Below are 23363 nucleotides of genomic sequence, written 5' to 3'. Positions count from 1 at the left end.
AACCTGCCACGTACTGGTAATATAAGGATAAATAAAATACAGTTCAGTCCCTACCCTGGGCATCCAAGAGAGAAGTAAATTATAACTCAACATGGTAAGTGCTGTCGGACAGAGATCCACAAAGTTCTGTTAGAACATAGATCTTATGTAATCAAATCAACCTGTCATGGAATGAGAATGGTTTCACCAAATACCTGACATATGCGCACAGTCATACAGGAAAAATTGTTTTCCAAGTAAAGGAGGGCACAGGAGGAAGCAGGAAACGTAGAGCATTCCATTCAAAGGTCTGGAGTTGTGTAGGTACCACACAAAGTTCCATGCGGCAGAAGCTCCGGGTGTGTAAGTGTGCATGTGTATATGAATATGCATATGTATGGCAACTGGGAAAGGGGAGGCAACAAGAAGTAAAACTGGAAAACGTAGGATGAATCCAGATAGGACAGGTATCTCATCTCCCAGAACTAAGAGATTTGGATTTTATCACTTAAGAGTCAAGAGATTTTTTAAACACATTTGTTTTTACAAACTGGCAGCACAATAGAAAATGGAGTGCAGTGGAGAGAAATGGGTGACAGGACGTGAAAGAGAAACAGTGCATGGGGGAGATCATGGGGATCTGGACTACAGTAGGAGTCATAAAGGAAAGGAAAATACATGGAACAATTCTGGCACAGGATGAACAAGATTTGATGACCAACTGAAAACAGGAGATGAAAAAGAAAGGTGGCATAGATTTCTAGTTTAGAAGATCAGGTAGGTGATGAAACCATTAAGAGAATACAGAAGCACATTTGGTGGGAAGAGGAAAATTAATTCCTCCAGGACCTCCAGGATAGGGGGGTTGCCTATTTTCTGGTCTAGGATCAAAGAATAGCCAACTGTTTTCCTCTATCTGGGGCGCAAGAAAATACTAGTCATTTCCTATGTTGTCCAGCCCTTCTCTGTTCTGACTCGCTGAACACAGGAAAAATCCCTTTCACTTCCATCGCCAACCTGTCCCACCTAATGCACCTCCCACCCAAGCAGAAAAACAGATTTCGAAATCACCCTCTCTTCTAAAAAGGTGCATGAAAATTCGAAATCTAAATACTATCTTTTACCAAACTGTCTCTAGTTTAACTAAATAAACATGAAGGCTCAATTAAATCAGGATTTTTAAAAAAGAAGAAAAAAGGAAAAGTTAATTTATAAGAAAGAAAACTCAAAGGAACACTGCTCTCATCCAAAAGAAACAGCCCATTATCTGTCAGGAGGCAGACCTAGATTGAAATAACTTTTTTGATCTAAATACTGCTTGCTGAAAGAAACAGCAAGAAATCAAAATAGTAATCAACCATTGATTATCATGTAACTCTGGGTACACCACTCATTAGTAAAACAAAAGTTTTCAAAAACACGAGCGGCTGCTAAGGATACCCAAAGAATAGGTATCTTCCTTGTTCTAAGGTCGAAATATGGGAGGCAATGAGCAATCAGGCACAAAACTACATTATCAGCTGGAATATTGCAATGTATCACGAGAATACAGATAAATATAAAATAGAGAAAAAGCCGTATTTCACTCACAAATATATTCAAGTCTGAAAGGGTACGAGTCGCTAAATCGCTTAATATGAATTACTTCAATAGTTACAAAAATCAAAGAAAAAAGTGACTGTGTCATACACAAATGATTCTTTTTTTACTAAGAATAAAGGAAGAGAATCAAAATCAGGTCCGCCCCCAAGTAAGAGCAAAAGTAAGCGATGGGCGTGAAGGAACCAAACAAAAATAAACTCCGCTTCTCGTCGAAGCAGTTTCACTGTGCTCTGAGAGGTCGAGTATTCAACGGGAGGAGAACCAGAACTCTACCACCGGACACCAGGAACCTTTCATCGTAAAAAATCGGGTAAGAGGAGGCAAAAGAAGCAGTATAAGGAAAAAAGGCCGGAGTGACACTCCTCTAGGACACGTGCGCGTCTCCTGACGGAAGGAAGTAAGGACCAAACGGACGCTCCCGAGGTCCCATAAAAGCCCTCCCTTGCACCCTTCCAGCTGTTACCTTCCACTTCCTCCGTGCCCTCCATCAGCATATCCTTGGTAAAGTTTGAAATTTGGCCAGTGAGGGAAGCTAGGCTGCCCCCAACCTGACCCAGAGACTGGCCGAAGCCGGAGCCGAGGCCCCCAAGCCAGGACGACATCGCTGCGAGTTAGAGAACGACTTGGTCCGCTCGGAGAACAGCGCCCAGCGTCGCAGGACGATCCTGCCAAATGTCCTCGAATACCTGGTGCCTTCGCGAGACCAGCCCAAATCAAAACACTCAATACTCGACAGCACAGTGAGGGCGGCTGAAGGGTCCCGGGCACGGCTGGCTTCGGGGGCTCGCTCCAAAGGCCGTTTCTAAAGCACAGGCCTGGCCTGGGACTTTACCAAGGGGCCGCCTCCGGTGTCACAGTCACTCGCTCAGGGCCTTTGCTCATTTCCACGACTTCCCACCATCCAGGTTGTGCCACTTCTTCCTCTGCTTTAGTGACTTTCCCCAGTTCCGTGGGCAATCCCTGCCAACTCGACGCCTGCCGCCATGACACCCGGTCTGAACACGGCAGCGGATCATAGAGAGGCGCGGCAGCAGCGTAGAAGGGCCCTGCGGAGCTGCCGGACGTGTCCTTGGCGCAAGGGAGCGTGGGATCGCGGAGGACCGAGTGCTGCCCGAGGGCTACGGCTGCCTCCGCTCCTCCACGTGGCCCGCTGGCCTGGACGGCTGGGGGAAGGGCTGCGAGAACCCGGGGCAATGCGGCGCCCCTGCCGGCTGCAGCTACATTTCAGGCGGAGCCTTCACAGTGTTTGGACAACCTCAATGTTTTAACTCTGACTACACCCGCGAAGACAACGGTGCGAGGACGCTTGGCTGGGTCACCTCGCAGTGCAGGAAGCGGCTTTACATAGCTTACCACTCATTACTTGTATCAATTTAACGCAAAACAATCTCTCAAGGGTTGCTTTGCTCCTGGCAGTACAGTAGTTGCTGAAGACAAGCAGGTGGAGAGGATCGGTGGGAAACACATATATGTTGACTACCTTCAGTAGAAATCTCTGGTGGTTTTCCAGCTTAGAGTTGAAACTCTGAGTTTAATATAACGATGCTGACTTAATCCATGAAGTTAAAAACAGACCACCTTTTTCAAAATAAACTCGCTAGAGAACAGCATGGCGACTTAGTACAGAAGAAATGCTGTTGTAAACTAGTTGTGCAAAGTGTCCCCTCCCACAGTCTGTTACAGAAGTTGGTGCACACACCGGAGTTTCCTGCTTGCCTGCTTGCTTCCCTAAAGGAAGACTAGTTGTGCGACTTAATAAGTAGTTGTTGCAATGTGAACGCACATTATCTGACCAGAGACTACATTTTTCTCTTTGAAAAGAACAGGAGAGGCCTACAGTTTTTGTTGTTGTTTCTGAAGTATAGCATTAAATACACTGGCGTCTTTCTGTTTAGTTTTATTCAGGGGAGGAGCCACCACGGATTACACTTCTTGTGAGTGGAACATTGGGAATGCTTCCAGTATGTGGAATCTGACGGCACCAGGCAATAATAGCTGTCCCTGAAATCTGAATGCTTTTAAAAGAAAATTTGCATCTCTTTCTGGAAGTATTGATTAAATACTCTCCATATATTTATTTGAAAGACATCATTGCAAACTCTGGAGTCTCACTGCCTGATCTGTCATTTATCAGCTGTTTGACCTTGGATAGGTTACTTAACCTCACTGTGCATCAGTTTCTCATTTGTAAAATAGGTTATAATAATAATGCTACTGAGTTGGGTTAGGAGGAGTAAATAAGGTAATATTTTCAAGTGCTTGGAACAGTGTCTGGTAGGTGGTGAGTCTATTACAGTGTAAAGTTTCAAAAATTGGCATACAGGTGATCTCCAGCTTAATGTGTCAACTATTATTCTGGGCACTGGGACACAGCAGGAGAAAAAACACACAAAGGCCCTGGCCTTGCATTCTGCAAGGGAAGGGACAGATGATAAATAAAATGCAATACATATAAAATAGGTAGTGATGAGTGCTATGAGAAAAAAAATAAAACAGGGTAAGGATTATATGGAAAGGATGTATAGAGAAAGAGCACTTGCAATGGTTAGAGGATGGTCATGGAAGGCCTCAGGGATAAGGTGGTATTTGAACAGAGACTTGAAGGAAGTGAGTGAGACGTGTATATCCAGGAAAGCGTAGTCCAGGCAGAAGGAAACAGCTGATGGAAAGGTCCTGAGGCAGGAGAATCTTTGGCAGGTTAGAGGATTAGCAAAAAGGTAAGACAGCTGGAGCATAGTGGGCTGAGAAGGGTGGTAAGCAATGAGGACCAATAAATAAGGGTAGGAGGGGGCAGATCACTAAGACCTCAAAGGTCATTGTAAGGACTCAGGCTTTTACTCAGAGTGGGATAGAGAACTGTTAGTGGGATGGGGAACTGCTTTGAGCACAGAAGTCACATAAACTTAGGACTAATTGCATTCCTGGGTGACAGTGCAGAGTTTAGTGTAAATCAAGCTCATATTTCAGACAAGTGTAAGTTCTCTGGAAAGCCATTTCTATAAATTCACATCATGCCATAAAGATGAAAAAAAACAAGCACAAATATATGCTTTTCCATTATTAAGTAATTCATTAACATAAATACTATGTCCTAAAAGTTCCTTATGGGATTTTTTTTTTTTTCCTGTGGGGATAGACTGTGGCTCAAGAGACTTACAGTACGATTCTGATAAATAACACTAAATGATGTTTGGGATGTGCTTCAAAATAATGGGGGCAACTACCTCAACATAATAAAGGCCATATATAATGAACCCACAGCCAACATGATACTTAACAGCGAGAAGCTGAAAGCTTTTCCTCTAAGATCAGGACCAAGACAAGGATGCCCACTCTCCCCACTTCTACTCAACATAGTTCTGGAGGTCCTAGCCACAGCAATCAGACAACACAAAGAAATAAAAGGCATCCAGATTGGTGAGGAAGAAGTTAAACTGTCACTGCAGAAGACATGATACTGTACATAAAAAACCCTAAAGAATCCACTCCAAAACTACTAGATCTAATATGTGAATTCAGCAAAGTTGCAGGATAAAATTAATACACAGAAATCTGTTGCATTCCTATACACTAAAGATGAACTAGCAGAAAGAGAAATCAGGAAAGCAATTCCATTCACAATTGTGTCAAAAAGAATAAAATACCTAGGAATAAACCTAACCAAGGAAGTGAAAGACTATATCCCTGAAAACTACAAGACCTTCATGAGAGAAATTAAAGAAGATACCAATAAATGGAAACACGTTGCATGCTCATGGATAGGAAGAATTAATATTGTCAAAATGGCCATCCTACCTAAAGCAATCTACAGATTCAATCCAATTCCTATCAAAATACCAACAGCATTCTTCAACGAACAAGAGCAAATAGTTCTAAAATTCATATGGAACCACAAAAGACCCCAAATAGCCAGAGCAATCCTGAGAAGGAAGAATGAAGTGGGGGAGGATTATGTTCCCCAACCTCATGCTCTCCTACAAAGCCACAGTAATCAAGACAACTTGGTACTGGCACAAGTAACAGACCCATAGACCAATGGAAGAAACTAGAGAGCCCAGATATAAACCCAAGCATAGATGGTCAATTAATGATCAATAAAGGAGCCATGGACATACAATGGGGAAATGACAGGCTCTTCAACAACTGGTGTTGGCAAAACTGGACAGCTAAATGCAAGAGAATGAAACTGGATTATTGTCTAACCCCATACACAAAGTAAACTCGAAACGGATCAAACAGCAGAATGTAAGTCATGAAACCATAAAACTCTTAGAAGACAACATAGGCAAAAATCTCTTGAATATAAGCATGAGGAACTTTACCCTGAATGCAACAAAAGCAAAAATGAGCAAATGGGACTACATCAAGCTAAAAAGCTTCTGTACAGCAAAAACACCATCAGCAGAGCAAAAAGGCATTGTACAGTATGGAAAAATATATTTGTAAACGACATATCCAACAATGGGTTAACATCCAAAATATATAAAAAATTCACACACCTCAATACCCAAAAGGAAATAACCCGAGTAAAAAATGGGTGGAGGATATGAACAGACAATTCTCCAGAGAAGAAATTCAGATGGCCAACAGGCACATGAAAAGATGCTCCACATCACTAATTATCAAGGAAATGCAAATTAAAACCACAATGAGATATCACTTCACCCCAGTTAGAATGGCAAACATCCAAAAGACTAGGAACAAAAAATGCTGGAGAGGATGTGGAGAAAGGGGGACCCTCCTACACTGCTAGTGGGAATGTAAACTAGTTCAACCATTGTGGAAAGCAGTATGGAAGTTCCTCAAAAAACTAAGAATAGAAATACTGTTGGACCCAGGAATTCCACTCCTAGGAATTTACCAAGAATGCAGCAGCCCAGTTTGAAAAAGACATATGCACCTCTACGTTTATTGCAGCGCTATTTACAATAGCCAAGAAATGGAAGCAACCTAAGTGTCCATCAGTAGATGAGTGGATAAAGAAGAGGTGGTACACATACACAATGGAATACTATTCAGCCATAAGAAACAAATCCTACCATTTGCAACAACATGGATGGAGCTAGAGGGTAATATGTTCAGTGAAATAAGTCAGGCAGAGAAAGACAAATACCAAATGATTTCCTTCATCTGTGGAGTATAACAATGAAACAAAACTGAAGGAACAAAACAGCAGCAGACTCCCAGAAGGGACTAGCTATTACCAAAGGGGTGGGGAGGAGAAGGGGATTGAGGGGTATTATTAGTACACATGGTGTGGGGGGGATCATGGGGAAGACAGTGTACCACAGAGAAGACAAGTAGTGACTCTGTGGCATCTTACTACACTGGTGGACAGTGACTGCAATGGGGTATGGTAGGGGGGAACTTGATAATATAGGTGAATGTAGTAACCACTGTGTTTCATGTGAAACCTTCCTATGAGTATATATTGATACCTTAATGAAAAAAATAATAATAATGGGGGCAGAGAGATGAAACAAGAATTGCCAGGAAGTGATCATTGCTGAAGCTAGGCGATGGGTACATAGGGGGTCATTATTCTGGTCTTTTACTTTTGCATATATTTGAAATTTTTTATAACAAAAGGTCAAGATGTCCAAGTTTGAGAAAGTTTCTGCTGAAGACAGCACAATCCAACATGATCTCATCATACAGAGCCCACGAATCTGAGTGGCTCCAGGTGGTGGGGTCTAGTCTAGCCCAGCTGAAATTCTGAACCTAGGATTTTTTAAATCTCAATGGATAGAAACAAAATAAAACCCAACAAAGGCAGACAAAAAATATGATCACCTACAAACTGGCTTCCGTTTCTCAAGGGGTGGGATTATCAATACTTCTCTAGGAAAAAGTTTCTTTGTTCTGGGAAAACCATCCAAATGGGGTTATTTACGCAAGTGTAAAGCAAAAACCTAGTTTTAAAGTAGATTTAAAGTATTAGTCCCATGTTTCCCTCTGAATTTCTAAATATAATGCTTAAAGTTTCTGTATTCTCATTAATTTTAGACATGTCTACTGACTTTCTATTATGGAAAAAAGAATTAACACCCTTGTGTCACCCCTTCCCTCCACTTTCCTTCCTCTGAGCTCTCAATATAGTAATAATCATACTGATCGGTAAAATCAATAATTGATATTTCCTTTATATAACTACATCAGTAGTGTTCATTGCTGAGCCAAGTGGTGTACTAAATGGTATTTCCTTAATTTTCAACTTATTATCTTCCTGAAGTTAACAGATTCTATATTTTTAATTTTCATATGATTCAGGTCTAGTTCATGTATTATAGGTGGTGTGTGCACCTTAGAGGTGGTAACCTTAAAGAAAGGGCACATGGCCTTCTTCCACACTTCCTTCACTTTCTGATCACTGGACTGCACGTATAATCATGGGCACCACAGCCATCGTTAACCATGAGTTAACCATAGCAGTGGAAGCCATGTATGGAAAGCAAGAACACAGAAAACAGATTCCTGACACTGTATGATGGCTTATCAGCTCTGGATTGGCAATCTACATTACCTGAATATGAGAGTAAGAACCTGTATAGTTTCTAAAGTCACTGTTCTATTAGGTTTTTCTATGACAGCCAAAGCTAATCCAATGAATGCATTCCATCTCCTGGTATCTCTCTACTTGTGTGTTTATATATTATTCTTTTCTTCATTTAGGAGGGATTTTGGAAGAGAGTAAATAAACTGATCACTTTTTTAATTGTGATAAAATGTACTTATTATTTTACCATTTTAACCATGGTTAAGTATACAGTTCAGTGGCATTTCAGTTCAGTACCTTCAATACATTCCAGCTCAGTATGTTCACACTGTTGTGCAGCCATCACCACCATCCATCTCTAGAACTTTCATCTTCCCAAACTGAACTCTGTAGCTACTGAACAATAATGTCATTTTCTTCCCTCTATCTTGCCTCTGGCAAGTCCCATTCTACCTTTTGTGCCTATGATTTGACTACTCCAGGGCCTTCATGTAAGTGGAATCATAGAGTAATCCTCTGTATTTAACTGGAAGACCCTGGAAGACATTTGAGATGATGGTTCGAAGAAGTGAAATCTGCTTTGGGCATGAGAAGGTAAAAGGGTTTTCAGTGGTGGACCCAGAGCTGCCCCTGTGCAGAATAGAAACACAGCTTTTGAAGGAACTGTCCTATCTGGAGAAGGCAGGAAAGCAATGGAGACTGCATGATACCTGCTCCCTCCCAGCCTCTGACGCTGGGTTCGAGTCACTCTGAAGGGATGAACGCTGACACCTGACTGAACTGAGAGACTCAGCAGGATTCTGGGCACAAGATGAGCTGCTTGGTGCCCATGTGGCAGTGTATGGCTCTGGGCTGAGACAAGAGCCAATCCACTCTCCTCAGCTTGGAACCAAGTACTTCATTGGTACTCCAAGGATTAGATATTATTGGCCTTGGTATTCTTCCATCTTATTTTCTAACAGGTTATTGCTATAACACTTGGTAAACAAAAAGCTACTGGTTTTTATGTATTTATTGGGCATCTGATTGAATTATTGATCTCCTTTATTAGCTCCAATAGCTTTTCAGTTAATTTCCTTGAGTTGCCTAGACATACATACCAACATATCAAATAATACCAAATAATCATATCAAATAATAATGTGGCATCTTTTCCAGTATTTATGTTATTTCGTATAATGGCACGTTGACAACAGTGAAGACTCACTTTTAAGGTAATTGGAGTGAAGCAGCTAAGAGGCTTTGGGAAAGCTGGATTCAAAATCAGCGAGGCCAAAGGTCAATTGAGCAGCTGTTACTGCACAAAAGTGTACATGATATGATGATGTCCTCACCTAAAAGTTGACGAGAAAGACAGGAGGGGTATACTGGGAGATAGCCAGTTATTAATCTTTGATGATGTGGATTAACAACCAAAATATGATGCTAAGTTCTCAAAACTGAGCTATGGTTGTCTGACAGTGATGAAAACAATTGCACAGATTTAACAGGAAGAAAAACAAAATGCACAAGTGGGGAACGGAAGTCTTGCTAAAACTCCGATCTGAGGCAGGTGAAACAGTATCTTCAGTGTTAGAAACTCAACCATTATTGGGGTTGCTTAAAGTGGACACTGGTGTGCACTTTGGGAGATGTAGTTAAAATGGGCCATTTAAAGATTTTTTTTTAATTCTTTTTTTTGGGGGGGAATATTCTAGAAAATGGAGCCAGACTGCTTGGTATAATAAAGTTCTTTATTTATAAAACCTTACAGGATAACATTTTGCCTGCCTTCCACTTTCTTCTTTTGTTCACCCACCTGCCAGCCTCTTCAGCCTTCTCTCTGTTCCTGAGACAAGTACCACCCACCTCCACCTCAGAGCCCTAGTGCTTGCTGTTTCTGCAGGCACATATATGGCACCACACCTTGGCATTACTGCCTCATCAATTTTCAGGTGTCTGTTTGAATGTCACCTCTGCAGAGCTTTTCTTGAACCCGGACTCAAGGGGCCCTCCGTCCTGGTCACACTCTGTCCCACCATCCTGTTCATCTTCCTACCTCACGGAACAAGCAGAGATCTTTGTGTGTCAGGAAGTCATGTTTGTTGACCTAAAATGTTTCCTTTACCTAACAGCAAACCAGAATGCAAGCACCATGAGAGCAGTGTCTTACTCATGGCCCTGTTCCAGGAATCCCGGACCATGCCTGGCACATGGCAAGTGCTCAAATGCTTTCTTGAGTGAGTGAATGACATAGGAATTGTTTCTACCAGCCCATGAAACAAAAGGTGACACAAGAACTGGAACAAACTTGGAAGAGAACAGGGTACAGCAAAGGGTGGTTGTCCAAAGAGTCTAAATAGCATGGGATGGCCAGTGAACTTTAGAGGCAGGGAGAGTAAAGGGCAGAAGAAATAGGGCGAGGGGTGTTACAGCTTGGAAGTGGTAAAGGGCCTGGCTTGAAGGTCTGCCAGGACCACATGTAAAGGGGGAGTGTCGAGAGGATAGGCTGAAGAGGTTGGCTGGACCCAAATTACTTATAAAATGAACTTCAAGCATTTGGTGACATAGGCACAAAATAGTTAAACATGTCCTAGAACATGCAAATCTTCAGGATAAGGACCACTCCACTACCCTTCCATAAAGTTTTTAGCTAACATAAAATAGGTCTTCAAATCAACTTTTTTTTCATAGACCCCACAGATTAATGTTGGTATCAGACTCATTTGGTGGCATCCAAATTCAATAAATTGGTCCTTCCTAGCACTATGCTATGAAGTTGTCCTAAGAAGTCCACATAATCAATCTGATTTTGTTTCAAAATGTGCCCAACCCTAATTAAGGCTAAAATGGACACAGTACCATAATCATAAAATCTGAGGATTCTATAATCCTGTCAGTCCCGGTGGATTCCAGTGTCCACAGCTGGATACAATGAGAGAAAAACAGCACTCTTGAAAGTTGTTACTAATGTACTTTGGCCCTCAGGGTAAAAACAATTGAGCTAACACTTAAAAATCAGATTCCAAATACCAATGTGAAATTCTTAGCTTCTATTAGAAAAGATCAGAGGACCCAGTACTAACGGGCCCTCTGGCAGCAGTTACTGGAAGTTACTGGGCTCGCCTGGCCTGGTTTACTCACCACCGCAGTCCATAATACAGTGCTTCTCAAAGCTCACTCTGCATTTGAATTTCCCGGGGCTCATGTTAAAAAATGCAGGTTCTGATGCTGTAGGTCGGAGCATGGCCTGAAAGTCCATTTCTGAACTGCTCTCCATGGTGAAGAGGCTGCTAGTCCCCCAATCATACTTTCACTAGCAAGGTTATGAATTAACAAAAAACACAACAGAAATAAAAAAGCAAACATCTTTAATAATCTTTTATATTTAAAATACGACTCATCGAACATCTCCATTGTCAGTGTTCAACAGTGCTTTGGAAGCCCGGCTTTTCCAAGGACAAGACAGGAGTCCTGTGTGTCTAACAGTAACAAAATTCAGAAGGGCGCACACACAAGGGCTGCAGAGCTGGGTCCTGAGCAGACCGCACTGTCACAGTGTACTTGTGTCATGGCCAAAAGATAATCTTTTTATTTAAGATGTTTTTTGTATTTCAATTTCAAATAATTTTTTTATACAGAAGTGACTTTAAAAAAATTATTTCCAGTAGTCCAGTGTTGTAGAAATTAGACAATCACATTCAAATATAAGTTGTAAGGTTTCCTCTTTCCAAAAAAAAGTATTAAAAAAAAAACTCCTGGAAACATTCACCTTTGAATTATGCAAGAGGCAACTGAAATACTTCCTAAACAAATCAGTAGTTCTCATATATATTTCACTACTGCTTCCCACTCCTTGTCTATGAATCCATAGTCTAAAAATATTTATTGATGCACTATTATTACACATGCATGCCAATTACTGTAAATTTAGAAATGTTACTAGCACTAGTTCTTAAAATGCCAGACCATTTTAGAAAAAAATAAAAATAGCAAAGGTTTTCTTCAAATTAAAAAAAATCAATTCAAAAATTATCAAACCATGTCAACATTATTTTCATTCATGGAAGAACAATGCAACAAAAATATTGATGTATAAGACTTTAATATACAATATAAGCTGTTCATTTCCTTCACAAAAAATGCTGGTTATAAAGGGACCAGGAATGAAGGAAAGTTTTTATTTAAAAAATATGAAAAGCGATTTACACTGCTGAAATGATAAATTGATCCAATCTGGTTTTTCTTAATTAAAATCACATATATAACATCTCTGTACTTGTCAGGGCCCACATAGAAGAACAGTTTACTTTAAAAATAGCGCTGCAGGGCTCTCCAATTGCAGACAAAATTTTTAACAGGAAGTCATCAGTACTAATTATTGACTCCTCTTAAGAATTTAAAACATCAAGAAATATGTTTCAACTGAAGATATCTCACTAATCATTATATTTTGCTTATGCACTATATCTTTTAAATTTGCACAGGTCCAATGGGTCAATTTAAAAACATTTAGTAAATCTTGGCACTAGCATGATATTTAAAAATAGTATCAAACATGCAGACATTAAAAATGTGATTTAGGCTCTGACAGGAATAAAATTTACTTTATTAAACTTAATATTAAATAAAGTAATATAGAGTATTGGTAGTTTTGCCTATAATGATCCTCAACCAGTTTTGAGCTTTTTTCCTCATTAACTTTGGCATGAATAAAGTCTTAGGAAAAATAAATTTTTAATGAAAAAAAAAAGCACCTTCTTAAATACTCTGTGAATTGTAAATTACAAGATCTTAAGGTTGAACTATAGTTTACCTGCAGCAATCTTTTCAATTTACATTACTGAAATATTTGTATGTTACTGTAAACATGTTTATCGATGGTTTTAGATCAGAGGTTAACTGTTCTGAGTTTTTAAAACATAACCACTTATTAAACCTATGATATCTCAAAATTAATTTAAAGTGGTATTTCCAAAGTTTGTTTAAACTTTAACATTAGCATCACCACTGTATATATTTTATCCTGGTAATACAAATTATACATTAGAAAAATGATACCAATAGTTTAAATATTAAACATTAAAGTGTTCCCAATTGGTAAAACAGAATGGAAATCTTTACACAAGGTTCTTAGCAGGACAGTTGTGAGTTTTGTTGTTTCTTTCTTGCAGGTGTTTTACGTAAACAGCAGTTCCTGATGTGTAAACTATAGCTTTGTGTTAAGTTTCAAATTTTCTGATACTGTGGTTATGAGCACTGGCATCTTTTTATACTGGACAATCAATTAAGAAATATAATATACATGTTCAATTAAATATAAGCCAATCCTAACAAGATGGCAGTTCACTAGTAATTAGGGATCTGCCTACCCATATGTAACATACCACAACAAACTAAATAAACACCTTCAAATATATCCAGTGTGTGCTCAGCTCTGCTTTAAAAAAATCCCTAACAAATGAAGGCAATATCCCATATTCCCTTAAGTGCTTTAACAAGGGTGTATAACAACTTTATATAGAAACTCCCAAGGTTAAAACTTTCAAATGCACATTCACTTTCTCATTTTTATATTTGGTAGCTCATCAATTCAAATGTATGAAAAATTTAATATAACTTTTCAATGGGAAAAGGTAAGTCAAATATCTATGGAAAATAATTAGAGATGTGCAGTCTTAAAATATTTTGAATTGTAAATCTTGAGGGAATAGCACTAAACTCTAACATGCCTTGAAGTTCAAAAGTTTTACAATTCTGAAACATTTTCAATTGTCAAAAGAAAACTTTAGATTTTAAAGTAAAACTGTCTAATTTTACGTAAGGGAAATAGCAGAAAAGTTTATTTGGCACAAAATAGTGACTAAAAATATGTCTCTATCCAAAAAAAGCTATTTTGTAATCATAAAAGGCATTTTCTCATCTCTTCTCAACTCAGCAATAAATCCTACATCAAAATTTCCCTGATAAAATGCATGCAGCCATACACCAGGTATGGCAACACACCATACTTTAATTTTCTGAATTGTTGGCTGAAATTTCTTAAATTTTAGCTTATGAACAATTCAACATTCAAAAGGGCTTCAAGATGGGACGGAGAAAGAGGGATAGGGAATAAGTGACAGAATCTAAACTGCCCATTTCAGAGACATGGTTAATTTAACCTAAATCATCTCACTTCTGACCCAGCAAGAAACTCTCTATGCATCCCAATTAAAGAAGGTTTATCAAAACTAAAGACTTTCTTATTTACAGACACATCAAGTACTGTGTGACTTCTATAATTCTTAAGCTATACATAATGCAAATGCCGAATCACTGTATAAATTTATATGTTTTTGTTAGGAAATTATTTTCATGTTCATCATCTCCAGCAACCTATACCTACTAAAAGATGGACAGCAGAAGCAGACATCTACATTCCATGACTCAACTGTCAACAGAATGGACAGCCCCAGTCGCAAGAGGAAAAATAAAATGAAACTGCTACTAAAATTGAAGGCCAAATTTTGTCTTTCATACATTCATGGTGGGTATCATATGTTAAGTCTCAGAAGGAAACTTGCTTGCATACTATGCTTCTCCTCTTTTTCTCAGCTGGAGAAGAAAGGGAATAGGTGCAGGGAAGAGGGTTACAATAAAGCTGTGAAGTTCTGACATAACTAAGAAGATATTCATAAAGCATCTGGGAAAGGATGTGCCCACACATTTAAAAAATTCTCATTTATTCTCAAATACTTGTGCAGGGCTGATTTCAGAGTTTGATAAATGCACCAGAACCATGAAATAATGATCCCATCTTTAGAGGCTTAAAAAGCAAAACCTCAGAAAGATTACCATCTTTTCATAAGAGTTGTAAAAAAATGAGACCCAAGTAGCAGAGAAAATAACACGAGAAACATCCAAGTGCACAATACACAGCTGGAGGGAGAACATGGAACCGTTACTATTATCAACAGGGAAGATACACTAACCTAAACAGGTCATGAGAAATAAAAGCAACTGTTAGGTGACAAAAGTGAGCCAAATTACCTACCAAGAAGGGAGGCAAAGAAAACACAATGTATGGGAAAAGTTCTGTGGCAAGAGCTAATTAGTTGGTCTGTAAAAAGATTCAAGAAAAATGCCCTAATTTTAGATATGTTTGATATTGCACACTCAAAAAAGAAAAAGGAACATTTAGAAAACTATTTTAAATTTCTTTAATTGCTAAATGCCTCTTTGGCTAGTGTTTGGAAGATCATTATTTAGTCCTACAACTGATACATTTTCCCGTTTTCTCATCTTTTTTGTTGCAAACCACCTAAGAGCCTTATTTCCTCTGTGGAACATTATTCTCTTTGACATTACGAAAATGGACCCTTACGCTATAATCACAAAGGATAATGTTGGAAAGTATGAATATCTAAATGATTTGTAAAAGGTATTATTTTTTTCCTTCTGTTATGAAATTATTTCTAACAGTTTCTAATGACATGGTCACAGCTGCCTGAAGCATGTCTTCTTCACTCATAGGATCCCCTGTTGGGAAAGAAAACAGACATATTTCTTAGAAATTTCTGGAAAATTCTCAAAGTCACCAAAAGGTAAACTCTTAGAAAATGAATTTTTGCCTGCTACACTTTAAAAAAAAATCTACATATGGTAAAATTCACTCTTATGTAAGTTCTCTAAGTTTTGATAAATGCGTAGTTGTATAACCACAATTACCAACCAGATACAGAACCGTCCCACTGCCCTCCAAAACTCCCTCATGCTGCCCCTTTGTGGTCAATCCCCAACTCCTAATCCTAAGCAACCACTGATATGTTTGTTCTCTGCTGTACAGTTTTGCCTTTCCTGCAAATCGACATAAATTGAATCACATGTATGTAGCCCTTTTAGCTAGGCTTCTTTAACTTAGCGCAAGGCATTTGTTTTGTATTTCAGAACAAATACATTGTGCTAAGTTAAAGAAGATTTAACTTTTTTGTATATATCAACAATTAATTACTTTCAAAGACATTTTTTCTTTTGAAGTTAATTATTCACAGGAAGTTGTAAAGATAGTTCAGAGAGTTCCTAGGTACACTTCAGCTCAATATCACCCACTAGTTAGATCTTACATAAACTACTGCTCACACCAAAACCTGGATATTGCCATTGGTACAATGTTATATGTAGTACTATATCATTTTGTCGCACCTATAGCTTTCTGTAATCACCACCAACCACAAGACAGCAAACTGTTCAAGTACCACAAGGAGCTCCCTCCTGGTATCCCTTCACATTCATACCTACTTCATTTCCCCTAACCTTCCCTAACTGCAGGCAACCACCCATTTGTTCTCCATCCCTCCATTTTTATGTCATGCAAATAGTATCATACAGTATGAGATCATCTGAGTTTTTTTTTTTTTGCACTTAGCATAATGCCCTTGAGATTCATTAAGTTGCCACATTTATCAGCAGTTGGTTTCTTTTGAATCCAGAGTAGTATTCCACGGTATGGCTGTACTACAGTTTGTTTAACCATTCACTTATGGTAGGCCATTTTGGTTGTTTCCAGGTCTTGATTTTGACAAATAAAACTGTTATGAAAATTCATGTAGAGATTTTTGCATGGATGGTTGTCATTTCTCTGAGATAAATTCCCAGGAGTGTTAACTGCTGGGTTGTATGGTTGTATGTTCAGTGTTTAAAGAAATATTTTCCAGAGTGGCTACTGTACTGGTTCATGAAATGTAGAAACCTTCTCTTAAATCACTTTACTCTTCCTGTTCATAACTGCCTTAAATGCTTCCCCCCCACACTAAAATCCCAATCAGTTATCATCAAACATAATTTAGAACTCAAAAAGAAAGTCTACCACATTTACCCATATTTTCACTCTTTCTAGTGTTCTTTTTTTCCAAAATTAACTCTTCCTATTTCTGGTTCTTCCCTCTGTCCCTCATTTACCTGTCAGGTACATCCACTGAGTTTCAAATTTCAGTTATTGTTATGTTTCAGTTCTAAATTTTCCATTTGATTTTTCTTTATATTTTCTATTTCTGTCCTAAGACTTTCTATTTTTTCATTTATTTCAAGCATGTTCATAATTGTTCACTGTAGCATTGTTACGAAGACCGCAGTAAAAATCCTTGTCAGATAATTCTGACATCCATGTCATTTCCATGACAGTGTCTACTGTCTTTTCTCATTCAGGTTGAAATTTTCCTGGCTTTTGGTATGCAAAGATTTTGATTGAATCCCAAACATTTTGGCTATTATGTTACAAGACTGTGACTCTTATTTAAATTTTCTGCTTTAGCAGGCCTCTCCTGACACAGCTCTGGAGGAGGAAAAGGTACTGCCTTGCTGCTTCCAGACAGGAAAAGATGGTGTGATCACCATTGCTGAACACACGGACTTCTGGCTTCCCACTGTCCTCCCTTGAAATCTCTGCCTAGAAGGGGTAGAAATACATTGTTACTGCTTCTCACTGATACCAGGGGGATGGTGGTGTTACTGCCTCTAATCAGTGACAGTCCTGATTTTCCCTTAGGCCCCCTCTGACACCATCCAGGTGAGAAGTTAGAGGGATGCCTCCTCATTCCTTGATAGAAGTCAAGGCTCCCGATGACCAGAGACTCCATGGGAAAGGTGGTCTTGCTGTCTTCTGAAGGGAATGAAACTCCCAGCTCACACCTTGGCTTTCTCTAACACTGTGCTGGCCAGGGAAAAGTGAAGGTGCACCTCTTTACTGCCAGGTGGGGATTCAAGTCTAGGTTCCCACTTGGCAGGGTGGGTGGCAGCAGGACCAGTTTATTTACCCAGTCGTGTTTGGCTGGATTAATTATGATCTGAAAGTTTTTATCTTGCTAGACGGTCCCTTTTTACTTGGTCTGAACCCATGGCTTCTCCAGTACCAGGTCCAGGACACATGAGGCAAACAAAAACCAAGCCTATACACCACTATGTTGTTGCCTGGTCCTGAGCTTCCTAGATGGTGTGTCCTCTTTTTACCATTCAAGTTTCTCTTCTGTTCATCTTACCCAAATGTCCAGGGCTGTTAGTCAGGAGAACGGAAAAGTGTCAGTTTGTTCCTTTAAACAGGGGTCCATTGTTTGCATGTACCACAGTTTGCACATCCACTCACCAGCTGGAGGACAGCATTTAAAGGTAGTTTCCAGTTTTTGGCAATTATGAATAAAGCTGCTGTAAGTATTCACATACAAGTTTTTGTTTGAACTTGTCTTCTTTTTGTCTTGGTTACATCCTAGGAGTGTGACTACTGGATCACACTGTTAAGTGCACATTTAAATTTATAAGGAAATACTAAACTGTTTTCCAAAGCTGCTGTACCATTTTACATTCCTACTAACAATAAGAGTCCCAGTTGTTCTGATTCTTGCCAGCATTTTGGTATTGTTAGTTTTCCTTTTTTATTAAGTCATTATTTTTTTTAATTAAAAAAAATTTTTTATTGAAGGATCGTAGATATACAATCTTATATTGGTTTCAAATGTACAACATAGTGGTTCAACAGTTACCCATATTATTAAATCCTCACCCTCTCTATTGCAGTTACTACCTATCAACATAGAAAGATGTTACAGAGTCATTGACCACATTCTCCATGCTGTACTACCATCCCTGTGACCAACTTATATTATGATTGTGAATTTTTGTGCCCCTTTATCCCCCTCACCTGTCCCCATCACCCACCCCAAGCCCTCCCCCTTGGTAACCACTAGTCATTTCTCAGTGTCTATGAATCTACTGCTGTTTTGTTCCTTCTATTTTGCTTTGTTTTTACTTTCCACAAATACGTGAAATCATATGGTATTTGTCTTTCTCTGCCTGGCTTATTTCACTGAGCACAGTACCCTCTAGATCCATCCGTGTTTTTCTTTTTATGGCTGAATAATATTCCATTGTGTATATGTACCACATCTTCTTTATCCATTTATCTATTGATGGATATCTTGTATTAAGCCATTATTAGAGTTCTATAATGGCATCTCATTGTGGTTTCAGTTAGCCTTTCCCTAATGATGGCTAATGATGGTGAGCATATCTTTTTGTGCATATTTAGCACCCATGTATTTTATCTGGTGGACTGCCTATTCAAATCCCTCACCCATTTGAGTTTTATTTCAGTTTTAAGAGCTGTTTACATGTTCTGCTTATAAGTGCTTTGTCTTATACAGTTTCTTTTTCACTCAACTTCTACTACTAGTAATTGGCCAATGTTTAAGACCTATTAAACCCAAGGGTTGATAAGTAACTCTAGACTTGCTGTTGTTATTTACACTACACTCAGGTGTTTTTTAGTTTTCCAGGTGGTAAAATGTATTTATTTTCCACCTACTAATATTCATTATCCCTGAGGAACTTTTGGAGAATGTACTACTCACGATGAAGCTGCAAGTATTATGTATAATTTTAAAGCAAACAGTCATTGAGTGCTCTAGTTGGCCTGCTCCTTAAACTAGAAAATTTTACAATTTACAATTGTAGTAGATGACAAAATCACTCAAGAGTTTCCATACAATTGAAGAGAGGAGAAAAACAAAACCTGTAAAGCTGAAATCACACAGAGGCTGTGTCAGACTGTGCAGGTAACAAGCATGATGTACGGTCAGAGAGGTATACCTGGATCACCGCTGAGGGCCCCTGAACTTGTTGTTGGCTTTTCACATGGGTGTGAAGGCTGTCCTGGCGGGTCCCGCTGCTGCTGCCTGCAACATGCAGGAGAATTAACTTTATAAAAATAAACCCTAAGAATAAATATGCCATGAGAATAATTATTCACATGGAAAACAAATAGTTCCACAAAATAAGAGTTATTGGTATGAACACCACAAAAAATTGCAGGAGCCATCTGGTACATATTACTTAAAAGTATGATAGGGCTGATCCTAAGAAACCTAGATAACAAAGCTTGAATTAATCACACAAATTAATAGTGGGTGTTTTCACCACAAAATAATACATATACAAAATAATTCACTGGTAGCTATTTTATACAAATGTGTTGGTTTATAGATCCTTAATATTATTGGAAGTCATGAAAATAAGCACCTTTGAGAAGATAAAGCATCTCAAAATATCATGCAAGTTAACATGGTCTCTCCATGGCTGGCTGGCTGAATTCTTCTCGTCATTCACATCTGAGCTTCACTACTTCCTCAGAGGTAACTTTCCTGACCACCTCACCTAAAGGAGCCCCCTGGCATTCTCCCTCATCACTTCATTTAATCTTATCACCACCTGATTTTCTTCTGTTTGTCTATCTCCTTCTTTAGTGTAAGCTAACAATAGAACAAAATTTGTTTCCCCAGTGCCTAAAATTGCCAGTCACATAATAGGCATTCACCAAATACATGATGTATGAAAGGAAATGGAAATAACTATTTAACATGCATTATCAAGTTTCAGTAATATCTACTGCATTAAAATCAGTTCTCCCTGTATTTTATTCAAAAGGAAAAACTGTCATAAAAATTCACATTTTAAAACATTTAAATATGATAGTTATGAGGAAAATATGTGGAGAGTGTCCTTGTACTTAGAAAATATATACTTAAGTATTGAGAGCTTAATGGAAGTTATCCTCAAATGGTTCAGAAATGTCCACAACTGGGGAATCTTGGTGATGAGTATAAGGAGTTCTGTGAACTATTTCTGCTTTTATGTAAATTCAAGGTTATTTCAGATATATACATATATATATGCTGAAAATTACAGAACTTTTAAATAGCTGACAATCTGAGAAGCCATAGCTTTCAAAAAATGTACAGAAAGATTTTTAAAGTAGCCTGAACTTTAAAATTACCAGCAATACTACTAATAGAATAGCCTTTTTTTTTTAGGGTTCCTCTTAATCTTATGTTTTAAATATTGCAACAAAGAAAATTCAACCAGTGGGAATTGCAGTTTCCCTCTGTTGGTCTTTGTGACAGCATATTGACATTTACATAAGCTTATGATGTACACGTGGTCAGTATATTCCCATTAGTATCCCAATTCTGGAACATAGCACAAGGAAAGCTATGATGTATATGTCCCACACTGATGTATGGGGAATACATTAGATACATCTCCAGGTCCTCTCCTCCTTACAGTCAAAAAAGTGTGTCAGAATGTAAGGGAGTGATAGGTGAAACAACTTCAGTGGGATACCCTGTATTCTACTTTAAGTTATGGAAAGTGAGAAGTACATGAATTGAAACAATTTTGACACCTTTCGTAAGTGATGACACTATGCGATGGAATATGTTCAAATAGCAATCAGCATCCATTCCCACTGTGCCTTCTAATGTGCTTTCAGTATGACAGAGGCTGGAAAGCAAAAAAAACATGTCTTACCTTGCTTTCTAGCTAGAATTTGGGCAGCCAGTGAAGCACTTGCATGATATTTAAAAGACAGAAGTGAGGTACATCCATCTTCCTGTTGCTTTGGTTATGTCTGCTGACAAATGCCAACCCCAGAATTCTGCTTCATGGCAGTTACAGTGGGGGCCAGCCTTCATGGTTCCATGTCTGGGTACCTGTGGTGGCAGCATCCTGCTCTTAGGGCCACTGCTATACCAGTGTGTTCTCAGACTTGATATCCTGATTCCCCACCATCCTAACTGGGGCAGTGGCTGTCGCTCTCCCAACAAATTGGTCTGTGGGATCCTGGAGGCCTAGCCCAGAGCCTGTACCTCCAGCTCTTCCTAAGACTGTAAGTCCTTAATTTCTGTACTAAGTACTTTCTGCTCAAAACACCTCTAGTAGTTTCTGTTTCTTAAATTGAACCCCAATAAACTGAAGTTGTGGCTCAAGTATTAAGCAATCAAAAAATCATAGCAATCCACCATGTAAACAGTATCTTTTTCCCTCTTTGTTGGGAAACAATTTTTTAGTGACAGAAAGAATGAATCTCCATCATTTCAGAGCTACACCTGGAGTAGACATTAATCATGCTAAAAACATACCTAGAATACTTACAGTTTACAAAACAGTTTCATACATATTGCCTAATTTGATGCTCATAACATGAGTCAAAGCAGGTTTTGCAGTGACACTGCTGACACAGGAGAGTTTTTCTTGGAGTTTTACAATAGTTAAAAAGGATTTAGAGATTACTACTAGGAAAAAAATATCATGGCTATGAAAGTATTATTTCACAACTCATAAACTATGACCTTTTAACAGGTATATTTTTAACAGTATTTTTATGCTTGATGTATGAATACTGTGGTTACTACATTAAATATGAAGCTTCAAATACTGTACAGAAATAAACAACACTATAAATTTGAATGAACAAGTTGGCATGAGTCAGTTAGGAGAGGGTCAGAGGGAAGAAAGAGTTATTTAGCTTGATAACCTTAGAACCAAGTTCCCAAAGACAGAATCTAGAGAGACGAGGACCCATCTAGGCTTCCCTAGAATCAGGAATTCTAGTGGAAGGCAAATATTAGTTTCCCAGCTTCTTTACTTATGAGACCTACAAGGTTTTGAATGCTAGACAATGTTAAAGAAAACACCAAGAAATTAGCTCTTAACTCCTCTCAGCAACACATGACTATAAAATATTCTCTAGTTCTCTAGTTTCCACCAGTATTTTCAAAGTCAAACCCGAACGCAGAAGATGAAAAGCTGAAGCTAGAAACCATCACTACACACCTTCCTTCCAATCAGGAAACGCCTGATGGCTCAAACATTTTAAAAGGCACAAGGTGGACTGAACACTGGCATTGGTTACTGCTGGCACTGTGCTTGTTCTAACTTACTCAGTCTTTATGGAATATTACTGTGTTATCCTTTCTACTATCAACTTTATTTATTGCAGGTTTCCTATTTTTAATTTTAAAAATCTACAAACACTTTTTAATAAAAGGAACTCATTTCTATACTTTAGAAATACTTTCTTTTCCTTAGATCTATTTATGAATTTTGTAGTTTCTTTATAAAGTATGTCTGTCTGGACCATTTTATTCTGGCAAAAAACCAAGTGTGAAATAAGCATGGTGAAATACCACTTGCAAACTGTCCTGGATAGCAATTTAGAAATCTGTACCAAGGCTTAAAAAATGCTCATATCCTTTAACTCCATCTGATGTCCTCAGAATAATTAGTAGAAATGATGTAAGATTTGAGGCACAGAGTCAGAACAAGGCCTATTCATTGCACTGTTAATTATACTAGCAAAAATCAAAAGGTTCATAAATTATGATACAAACATTCATTTTATGAAATATCATGTAGCCTATTACAAAGAATATTTACTATCTTGGGGAAATGAGCACAACTAACATAAAACATATGTGTCTGTGTGACTATAAGAACATTC

General features: G+C 38.5%; 2 protein-coding genes across 14 annotated transcripts in view; both read right to left on the bottom strand.

Annotated features, from left to right (window-relative positions):
* The window catches only part of TRIP11 (thyroid hormone receptor interactor 11), a 75203-nt gene extending 72336 nt beyond the window's left edge, over positions 1-2867 (bottom strand). For 2 of the 5 annotated variants that reach the window (XM_036882521.2, XM_057488200.1), the window contains exon 1: positions 2045-2864. In XM_036882521.2, the coding sequence (XP_036738416.2) occupies positions 2045-2183 (139 nt within the window). In that variant the 5' untranslated portion in view covers positions 2184-2864. Of the gene's footprint in view, positions 1-2044 lie in introns of all 5 variants that reach the window. The other 3 variants (XR_008992414.1, XM_057488201.1, XM_036882524.2) reach the window with 3 other exon arrangements.
* Positions 2868-11410: 8543 nt separating this feature from the next.
* Positions 11411-23363, bottom strand: part of ATXN3 (ataxin 3) — a 77740-nt gene continuing 65787 nt past the window's right edge. For all 9 annotated transcript variants that reach the window (XM_036882159.2, XM_036882160.2, XM_036882157.2 and 6 more), the window contains 2 exons: positions 19676-19761; positions 11411-15577 (listed from right to left, as the gene is read on the bottom strand). In XM_036882159.2, coding sequence (XP_036738054.1) covers positions 15483-15577; positions 19676-19761 — 181 coding nt within the window. In that variant the 3' untranslated portion in view covers positions 11411-15482. The remainder of the gene's footprint in view (positions 15578-19675; positions 19762-23363) is intronic.

The sequence above is a fragment of the Manis pentadactyla genome, chromosome 11, assembly GCF_030020395.1.
Source record: "Manis pentadactyla isolate mManPen7 chromosome 11, mManPen7.hap1, whole genome shotgun sequence".
Taxonomy (NCBI): Eukaryota; Metazoa; Chordata; class Mammalia; order Pholidota; family Manidae; genus Manis; species Manis pentadactyla.
This window is presented reverse-complemented; position numbering and strand designations above follow the sequence as displayed.